Source organism: Haplochromis burtoni, unplaced genomic scaffold (assembly GCF_018398535.1).
Source record: "Haplochromis burtoni strain Fernald_Lab_line unplaced genomic scaffold, NCSU_Asbu1 Contig_234, whole genome shotgun sequence".
Lineage (NCBI taxonomy): Eukaryota > Metazoa > Chordata > Actinopteri > Cichliformes > Cichlidae > Haplochromis > Haplochromis burtoni.
The window spans coordinates 565,288-575,810 of record NW_024582595.1 but is presented as its reverse complement, the minus strand read 5'-3'; the positions used below and the strand labels follow the sequence as shown (position 1 = coordinate 575,810).

At 39.0% G+C, this 10,523-nt stretch overlaps 1 protein-coding gene across 6 annotated transcripts in view; it reads right to left on the bottom strand.

Annotated features, from left to right (window-relative positions):
- Nucleotides 1-4,303: 4,303 nt before the first annotated feature.
- robo1 (roundabout, axon guidance receptor, homolog 1 (Drosophila)) overlaps nucleotides 4,304-10,523 on the bottom strand; it is a 232,819-nt gene continuing 226,599 nt past the window's right edge. For all 6 annotated transcript variants that reach the window (XM_005937506.3, XM_005937508.3, XM_005937507.3 and 3 more), the window contains 3 exons: nucleotides 7,573-7,848; nucleotides 7,296-7,489; nucleotides 4,304-5,604 (listed from right to left, as the gene is read on the bottom strand). In XM_005937506.3, coding sequence (XP_005937568.1) covers nucleotides 5,590-5,604; nucleotides 7,296-7,489; nucleotides 7,573-7,848 — 485 coding nt within the window. In that variant the 3' untranslated portion in view covers nucleotides 4,304-5,589. The remainder of the gene's footprint in view (nucleotides 5,605-7,295; nucleotides 7,490-7,572; nucleotides 7,849-10,523) is intronic.

Here is a 10,523-nt window from a genome sequence, read left to right as displayed (position 1 = left end):
TTTAGTTCTCAGTTTATTTGATATTGACAAAAGTTAGTCAATTTTGTCTGTTCTTCTGTAAAACAAACTAAGATTTATTTTTAGAATTAATATTTTGTTTCTAAGTGGAATTGACAATTTAGTCTGTTTCGTTTGTTCTATTTTGAAACTTAAACGCTTTAGCGGCTGCCTTTTGTGTAGTTTGCAATATTTGCCTTTATTTATCTGAAAAAGTCTCATGTTCCTTAAGTACATCTACCCTGTTGAACTTATTATGGGAAATAAATATTTAAATAAAAACAAGCTGCTGATTATTTCACATTTTACTTGTGAGCAACGGCACATTTAAATCTTACAAATATAGTTATTTGGCTTATATCGTGATAGATATCGTTATCGCCTGAAATGAAAAAAACATATCGTGATATGAAAAAATCTCATATCGCCCAGCTCTAAGCTTGGAACTGATTATATTTTTGCAGTCAGTAAAGGCTGCAACTAGCAGTTAAAATATTTTTTATTGTCAACCAATCTGCAACCTGTTTTTGATTAATGGGGTCATTATTTGTTTGTCCAAAAGCTCAATATGTCCTTTTTGGCCAGACAGTAGAAAGAAATAGGGCCAAAATATAAAACATAGAATTATTTCAGATGCACATATATGCACACAGGTTGAGTAACTGTAAGGACCCGACCAGAGACAGTTCACCCTCATTGTGCATATTCATGTCATTATGGGGTGAATAACCCTGGCTGCCCGGGTATCCACTTAAGATCTTTAATCACCTGCACTTCGTTGTGAGAACAGGACACACCTCTGCTCATTAAAATGATGGATGGAGGCATGAGGGGATGCTCTCTCCTGTTCCAAATTTGTTCTTATTTAGAAAGGTGCTTATTAAAGAACACCTGGGGGAATGAGGGGGGAAGGGATCTCCAAGAGCTGAGGTGGTGGAGGTGGTGGTTGAGGAGCGAATCACCTATTCTGAGGGTATAGCTGCAATTATATTGTTGCTAAGTAATACAGATATCTTTCACATTTTAATTTATGTGTAAATGTTAAATGCCAAACAAACTATGTTCTCTTATTTTTAAAGAAAAAAAGTACAATTTTATTAAAAAAAAATTTTAAAAATGCAAAAAGAAAAAAAAAATCAACATATTCATAAATGGTAAAAAAAAATAAATAATTAAAATTACTGCAATAGTAGATGCAAAATCCTGCTTCTCAGCTAGAGGCATACGTCTCTTGATGGTACAGCATGTTGAGGTGGGCAGCACTACTCATTAGCTTGTAAAAACAGGACTTAATTCCAGTTCTTTGAGGTTCATGAGGGAGTACAAAGGGGAGGAATCATCTCTATTTCTTCATCACTGCTGTTTGAATAAGCCAGTCAGACAGTGCTTGACATTAAAGACTCCCATAGGCCAGGTTATTGCCTCTTTGAGAACAAGCAGTAGGCAGGTTAGATGTAATAAACTGGAACAAATGTATTTCCGTCTCCAATTAGGATAAGTCGCTGTCTAGAGTCCCTCTGTGGTGCCAGTGTCATTTCCTGATTCTTTTTATGGATATTTTGTTTTGTTACATCAGCAGCCACCCATCACCGAGTGAGTGACGAAAAGGGATGAGTACTGTATTCACTCTCTTATGTAACCTCATTGAATTCTCCTTACACCTAATTGGCAGCAATCTAGGCCTGTCAAATTGAATATAATCCCTTCGCTGTTGGTTTTAGCTTCCCTCTATGGTTCCAAATGCCTTTACTGAATGACATGGCATGCTGATATTGTGAGTAATGAAGAACACTAATGGAATTGGCATTAGGTAATACATTTGAATAGCTACAGTACAGAACAGAAATGGCTATTTAGCGACTGAGCCAAGAATATTGATAGTTCCCTCCTTGATGGTGTTGTTGAAGTACATTGTATACTTTTGGTTGAGGTCAGCTCATATTAGTTCTCATTAAAAGTGTTTAATGTAGCTGATGCAATTACACTTGGGTTATTATGATCAATTACATTTATGGTAAATATATCATTAAAATAAATGTGTGCCTTTTATGAATAATTTATTACACCAGCAGAAATAGTTTTGTGTACTTCGCACACATTATTGATTAGTCAGAAATGGGAAATTAATAGAAATCCTGTTTATGTTTTTGAAAAGTGCTAAAAACGAATTGAACATCTCATTGCTTATGTTGTGCAATGCTCTAGAAAATGCTCTGGAAATCCTGACAACGTTTTGGGGGGGTTGGCAGTGGGGGGTGTCAGCTATATGCAACTGAGAGATCAAAGTGGAAAGTGGATCACATTTTGCACATTATTTTAGTTTCTTATTTTGAAAAGTTAAAATGTTGGCTGTATTTAGCAGCCTGCGAGTTATCCAGTATTTAGTAATGCAAAAATAATATAAATGATTAAAAGCTGCATATTGTCAACATGCTTTACTCTTTTTATAAGTCTGTGGTATTAGAGTTGCACAACATGTCCTCAAAATTCTGTTCCGATATTTGGAAAAATGTTGGCTCATGTTCCTGATGATGCAGTGAAAAAAATTTGTTTATCTGCATTTATAAGTTATTTTATCTTTTGGTTTTAAGTAAAACCGTAAAGAAACCCTTTAGTTTAACAGTCAATAAAGTAACTTAACCTTTCTAACTTGTCAGGAGCTGCACAATATTGTCACATTATAAGACTGAAAAGTATTTTCCATCTAGGATCTAGTCAAGAAGGGTTGTCTCATTGTTTTGTGCACTATAGGAACAATATTGTGATATGATGCAAAAACTTGCAAATGACTCCAAATGATTTGATGTAGCACAGACCTGTTACAGTATAAAAGGCTAAAACTGCCATTTAGATATTTGACCCAATAGTGACAAAATGCTTGCTGCAGACGTGCAGAGAGTATCACAGTTTTTCAGTTCTTACTGCCAGCAGCAGCTCCTTTTGTGCCGTGATGAAAGATGTGTGCGCAGGTGGGCAGCTTATAAAAACTTGGTTCTGTGTTCCCTTAACGGTGATGTGTGTTGGTACACAATACTGTTTCTTAGTGTGTTTCTTACTTGCAGACAAGAAAATGGAGGCAGCTTCTTAGTAGTGATGTGCAGATTGATACTGAAGTATCGATTCCTCCGATACCAGTCATTTATGTTCTAGAATAGATTCTCATAATAAAATGTAGATATTTTAGTAATTTAGGGTAGATTTGTAGTTTATCATTAACAGGAACAAAGTGGAAAGAAACTATATCATTCAGATTGTCTACATTGGAAGGAACTACTTCCTCTTCCGCCTTTCATAATCATATGCGACTGTATAAATGTGTCGCTGCCCCGAGTGCGCACTCACAACAATGACTGATCGTAAATGGAGTCATGTGCGGACGTATTTTACCTCCACAAACAGCCGAGTCGTGGTTTGCGATACAGGTGGCAAGACAGTGAGGTGTTGTGGCAACACCACTAACCTCGTCAAATACCTCAGTAAATCATATCACAGAATATGACGAGCTTATTTTGAGGCGAACTGAAGAGGAGAGGGACAGGTGCTGCTAGGGCGAGGCAGACATCTCTCACAGAGTCCTTTAGGACCGCAGGCAGGAAACGTGTTAAAATAGCACACAGCTTCAGTTTTTGACTTTCTATATGATAATTCTGCATTGTCAAGTGATAAGAACAAGTAGTCTAATGTCCTGCTATCATTATGAAGCTATACAATAGCAATACAATAAATTAAATAATTTTTTGTACAAAGTATCTGTATCGGATCAATATCGTCGATACCACCCTGAATTTTACTTGGTATCAGATCGGAAAGGAAATCAGTGGAATCGCACATCACTACTTCTTAGGAAAAGATAACAGAGGGCAATACATAGGTGTTTTTTTTTTTTTTTTCCCCCATTCTTATGCTGAGGGGGCATAATTGCACATAATTGAGTCTATGGTGCGATCATCTGTGTCATATTATGACATTGTCTTTTTTTTTTTCTCCCTGCCTTGTAACGGTTTCGATATGAGTTGTACAAACTTTAGCTTTGTTTGGGGTTTTTCCAAAAACACCAAACTAGGAGGCCTGGGAAAGCCTCAGGATCCCTGCAGGAGTTGGAAAGTGTTCCTGGGAATAAATTCTGGATAAGCGGTAGAAATCTGATGGCTGGAAAGATTCTTCAGTAGGAGTGGGGTTGTGCCAAAAACACCAAAGGAAAATGGATGTTGAGTCATGGTCTTAACCTTTTTGTGGATTTGAGCTTTAAAAAAAAAGGATATAGGCTTATTCTTTCAGAAAATACTGACAAATGACCAAAGGAACGTTTATAATTTGAACTTTTTTTATTCATCTTTTTTTAAAGTTCTTTTTACTTTTTTGCTTTACGAAACAAATGTTTGCAGATGTCCTATGAATAAACAACAGCACCCTTTCTCCTTAAATCAGGGCTCAATCAGCCCTTTAGTATCAAGAAAAGAGACTCTTCTTGTCCAATTACAACCTCTCCAGATTCCCAAAGTGACATTTTTCCTGTATTTGACATTCATTTAAGTGCATTCGGAGTCAGCATTACCATTTCAATTAATGTGCAATAGCTGAGTTTATGGTCAATGTGAAAAGGTATTTACATTGCAGCTATGACTCACATTAACTGTTGTTGTCATCACTTGTGTCAGAACTGGAGAGGAAGACAATCACAACATAAGGAGTCTCCTTTCAAGCACAGCCTTTGTAAACGGCAATCTTTACCTACAACATCATCATCATCATCATCATCATCATCATCATCATCATCATCATCATCATCATCAGGATTAACTAGACTCTTTTGTCATACCTGTTTTCCTCCAGTAAGACAAAAAGGTTAATAGATAGAATGGTTTAAAATAAAGTTTAGTGATTGTGCTTTTAAAACCAAAGTAAAACAAACAACAAACATTGATGACAACACAAAACATAACAGTGCATTACAAAAAAAAAAAATAATATATATATATAAAAAAAAAAAAAAGGAAAAATCCCAAAGTGGCACTTTCTTGGGGAAGCTAAATAATATAGCAATTTACAACATGGATGGAATTGATAAAATAATTATATTTACTGGCATAATAAAATTAGAATTTGCAAAAAATAAAACAAGGAAGACAATTTTGAGGTACCACAATGGGTAAAACAAGAAGACATCATGTATACATGTATATTTACAGACAGTCCACCTCTCTCTGCTTGCAGCTAATTTATTACAGTAACATCTCACTGTATGGGCTTTCCAAAGTTCTTTTCAAGGCAAGCTGAGTCATGTCAATATCTGGAGTAAGAGTTCACTCCATATTGCATTGGAATTAAACATAAATATACTACTGTGTATTTTGTTTTGAATGCACCATTTTATTCTTCACTCTTTCGTTTTTTTCAATGGACATATAAAATGATAAGTTAGAAAAAAAACAACATTGGTCTGTTTTCCAGATGTAAAGAAACACTACTGATGTACAGTATGAGGGCAGCCAACATGATGGTGAAATACTAAGATATTTAAAACTGTAAGAGAAACAATGGTGCTCCATTCTTGGACAAAAAATCAGAACAGTCTGTCCTTTTCCTCCTCCTTCAGCTTTCTACCATCTGGGAAAAACAAAAACATTTTGGTTAGCACAAAGGTCAGCCAATATTGACTCACTGTAGATCTGTATCTGTGTATCCCATTGTTGGAGGACAATTTAAACAAAAGTATTTTATATACGAAATTATTAGCTGCAAAGGATTTTGATTCTTTGCAATCAATACCTTATTAAAGTCATAGACATCACCAAAAGCCGTTTTGTTCAGCCAGGCCATCACTGGCCATGTAACATTTTCTGTAAATTCTGTGAATCTCGGGCAGCTCGACTTGGGGGAAGTGTTTCCAGCTGGGCGTTGCGTACCTGGGGTCAAGTGTTTTAACCGATGCATGAAACTATACATTTTTAGACATAAGTTGTAACGGCCGCCGTTTTCTTTGTGAGTATTTATTACACGGCGTGCTGCGGGGAAAAGCCTGTTCTAATGTTTGACTCTAAGGTTTATTTTTTTAGCACCTGGTGGCTCTGTTTTTACTTCTCATCCGTTAATAATCTGCTCTTTCACGTGATTCAGTTTATTTTGAAAAGTCTCAAGAGGATCTTGAGCTTTATTGTGAAAGGTTTATGTGGAACTTAAACAAGCGGACACACGATGCTGTTACTGTCGTTGTTGCTAATGACAACGCATAAAAACAGGCGCTTGTCCGTCCATAATGTGGTTATATTAAATATAAGAGAATTAAATTAATCAAAACGGTGAAAAAATATTGCCGTAAACAGTTTATTTTGCGACACCACGAAACAAACGATAGACGTTTTTATATCATCATCCGATATATATCGTTATATCGAGCAGCCCTAGTTTGGCTCATTACCAATTTGGACTGTGAAGTGTTGTCTGTTGGCTGAACCTGAGCTGAGAGTATATCCCTGTACAGAATGAATCCATCTACTTCTATCAGCAGTCGCATCATAAATAAACGCTAGTGACCCAGTTTCATTGGCGGCTGTACGTACCCATTTTTGCTGTCTTTTTGATCAGGAACTGTTGCAATCCTACTAATTACTTTCCTTTTCACGCCATTCTGGTACAAGATAATTTTGGTTTTATTTTTGTTTTCTTTTTTTCTTTTTGTCCAGAAGAACTGTGCTCTTTTATGTGATATGTCCACCTCCTTAAGAGTAGCTAACTATTGCATAGGGTTTTTCCTAACCAAGGAAAGAATTTTGTGGTCATTCACTTCAGGTGTTTTCATTGGTCTTTCAGGCCTTTTGGTATTGCTGAGCTGCCTAGTGCATTCCTTGTTTTTAACAATGGCCCAAATATGGATTTGGGCCATAACTATAATTTTTGCTTTCTCTCTGATAGGTTTATTTTGGCTTTTAGCCAGTAGTGTCTTTCCCTCTTTTGCATGATGATCTTTTTTTCCTCATGTTAAGACTTCCAGTTATTGAGACTTAACCTGCCTACTACACTATTTGTCAGTCAGTTGTTCAATTCCTTTTCAGCCTCTGAAAATTGCCAAACAACTAATGCAATATGTTTGGTAAAAATACCTTTATTTAAAATATAGAGCCGTTGAAATAAAGTTGGCTCTATACAGTCTGATGGTGTAGAGAGCCAAAAACTGTATTCAATCTCTTGTCAGAATTAACAGATGCAAACATGGGACATTGTCTTTGACATTACTCAAGTAGAATGCAGATGCCCATCAAGTATATTTCAGAGAAGTAGAATCTAAGACTACACTTTACCTCTATCTCTTCATCTCCTGGTTGAAAGGCTCCGGAGGTGTTGAGGCCCATATCTGCAGGGTTCCTTCGCCCTCCTTCTCCTCTCCGCCGGCCCCCTGAGCCCCGGGAGGACATGGAGCTAGAGGAGCTTGGGTCTCGGGGGCTGTTGACTGTAGGGAACTGTGGTCGGCTATACGGCATAATGTCTTCTGAACCTATAAACAGGGAACAATAGTTAAGAATCAAGGTGCTACCCATCGGACTGAAGAATTCCTTTATGCTGTAACTATTGTAGTACCTGCATGCTGGCGTGCTTTGTTGGTAGTGCTACTCTCATGTTTATTCCCTTTTCCTCCGTGAGCAGTCTTTTGTCTATCCTGAGCATCTTTGCGTTCAGATGAGCTGGTTCTCGGGTCCGAGTCCTCTCGGGCTCGATATCCCCCTGTTCCTCCTCTCTTGTCTCGACCTTCACCGGCTTTGGGGGAAATCACTCCCCGGCCCTCCAGAGCTACCTTGGAAGGGTGTGTAGGGGACTTGAGCACTGCTGGAGGGGGGATGGGTGGAGGTGGGAGATCTGAAAAATAAACACAGGAAGCAAAAGCACATTAAAAACAAAATAAAACCCCACAAGAGTTTAGAAAATTGCAACAGACTGGAGAACAAGATCTGTGTACTTATGAAACTTTAGTGTGTATCATCTGTCACTCACTTGTCTCACACCTGCAAGGTGATGCACAAACACAGCTGTGATGTGTGTACATACACCCAGAGCTGCAGACATAGCCATGCTGAACGGAAACTCCTCCGAACAGACAGTAAACAGAACAGATGACATTAGAGAGGCTGAATCTGCCAGAGAGTTATGAGATTTGAGCAAGAGAGGAGGGGAGTGTGACGGTCAGCAGCTGCCTCTCTGGCCTATTCGACTTCTTCTGTCGATGAATCAATGCTGCTTGTCCTTGAGCCATTATTCATATGAGACCAGCCAGTGAGCCGCCTGGCCTCTCACACATCACACGGCTATCTAAACAAAACGCAGAGCAAAAGCCTTGTCTGCTTGCGATCAATGGCATTTCATCTTCTAATCAGCTACCAACCTGGAGGATGGTTTTGTTGGCAGCCAGACCCATAATCCACATTGGATTAGAACGTTATTAAACATAGTGAGTGTCATCTCTTACACTTAAGATCTCAGTGGCTACCTCACAGACTTTAAGACAAAACTGGATTAGAAGAATCAAAGATTTTTATTCTTTTCTTTTTTTTTTAAACACAACAAGCTAATGGGGCTGGTAATGTCTTTGCTGTGTTGTTTTAGCAGTATAGTAAAGCTTCAATACACTTTCCTGATTATCCTCCACTCCCCTTGAATACAAAAGGGATGGTCAATATCATATAGCAGAGAGGCGTCTGCAGTTTTTTAATATCTGTCTTGCCTCCTGAGTTCTGCCTCAGTCAGAGTCCGATCAATGCCCCAGTCTTTGAGCTATAGCTTGCTACAACGGAGGAGCCGAGCGCCTTTTAGATTTACGAGGAAATATCGGCGAGAACAGAGCTCAGATCTGAAACTGTCTCAGAGCTTGCCAAGGAGGATTAATCTGAGGGTCTGGTGGTTAATTAGGCAGGCAAGGCTGAAGCATATCGGAAGAGAAAGGAAAGGGTTAAGTTCGGTGAGGAAGCAGACAAAGGCATCAGAGTCAAACATAATATGAATCATGGAGAGAATATAACTTCACATCAACTGTGCAAACAAAAGAAATGACTAGGTCAAAAAAGGATAAGTAGTAGGGAGGTGAGGCTGCTGAGGTGCAGGGGTAGAGGTGTTGATTTTTTTTTTTTTCTGGTTAGCGGTCTTAACCTAAAGAAATTAGGACACCTCAGGGATATATAAACAAATGACAGATATGTGTTTGCCTCTGTAAATGTAATTTGTGCCTAGAAAACAGGGTTTGTGTTTCCTTTCTTTTAAATTTCATTAAATCTTTTTTACCTATCACCTCAGAAGCAGTATTCCAAACCACAGACAGGGTCTGTAGGGTGGGAGGGTGGGTGGTTGGGGGCAGGGGAGGCAATAAACTCTAAATGAAAAACAATCCATTCAGATCAAATGTAATCAGCAGGAGGACTGATAGGCAGACAGAACTGCAGAGCTGTCAGTACGCCCCCTCCTTGCTCAAACAAAGACAGAGCAGGAGAGGAGAGGAGAGGAGAGTGGAGTGGGATGGAGAGATCACGCCAATGGGAGGGGCAGCGGATGGGGAGGAAGCCAGGATATAAGGATGATGGTTTTGGGGGGGTTCATTCTGCAGTGATATAGCTGGTCTGGCTCCCAGTGAGCTGGATATTAAATCTCCCTGTCAAGTGCTTCCAACACTCAAGGACACCTGACACTAAGAGGAGAGCCAGCTCTGGGACAGCACATACTGTACACACAGGAGTGACAATGTGCACACAGGAGTGACAATGTGCACATTCTCAAATAACAGATAAATAATAATAAAAAAAAAAAGATCTTTCCACAAGATCAAAGCAGAAAGGAAGTGGGGAAAAACAGGTTGGTAGGCTTCTGAGTTTTAAATGATGGTGCTATAAAATGTTAATTGCTCTGTCCCTTAACAAGGTTAAAGCTTTTCCTTCTCTGTGCAGCTGTTCCAGTATTTAGCCTCTTTTTAGTTTATGTTCCACCCCTACTGAGCTAGGTGATGCTTCAGTATGAGCCACAGCACCTTGATCCATTTCATTAGTGGCTAGAGTAGAGAGACATCCTAGTGTCAGCATCTCCAAGCTGGGCAGAGCCCCCGTGAGACAACCCCCCTCAATTTCTTCCCACCATGGCCCTGGCCTCCAGCCCACCACTCGCCCGATCTGTTCAGCCCTGCCACAGATTAGGAGTGAAGCCACGTATGCATGCGCATAAACACATGAGAGAAGATGATTAAAATTCTGGCTTACAGCACACCCATACTCAGTCATTTACAGACACTCTGTCACAGATAACTGCACTTCTCCCTTCCATATCTTTACAGGAAATATAGGAGCAGCATTGATACAAACTGACCATCTGTGTACTTGTGGGATACAGCTAAACTGCTGCCACTTGTCTGTGTAAATAATGATAAGTGATAAAGAGACTGTGTGACCGGATGGAGATGATAAACATTTAATTTTCTTGATAATTGATCATTTTTAGATGCTGCATGACACACACACACACACACACACACACACACACACACACACACACACACA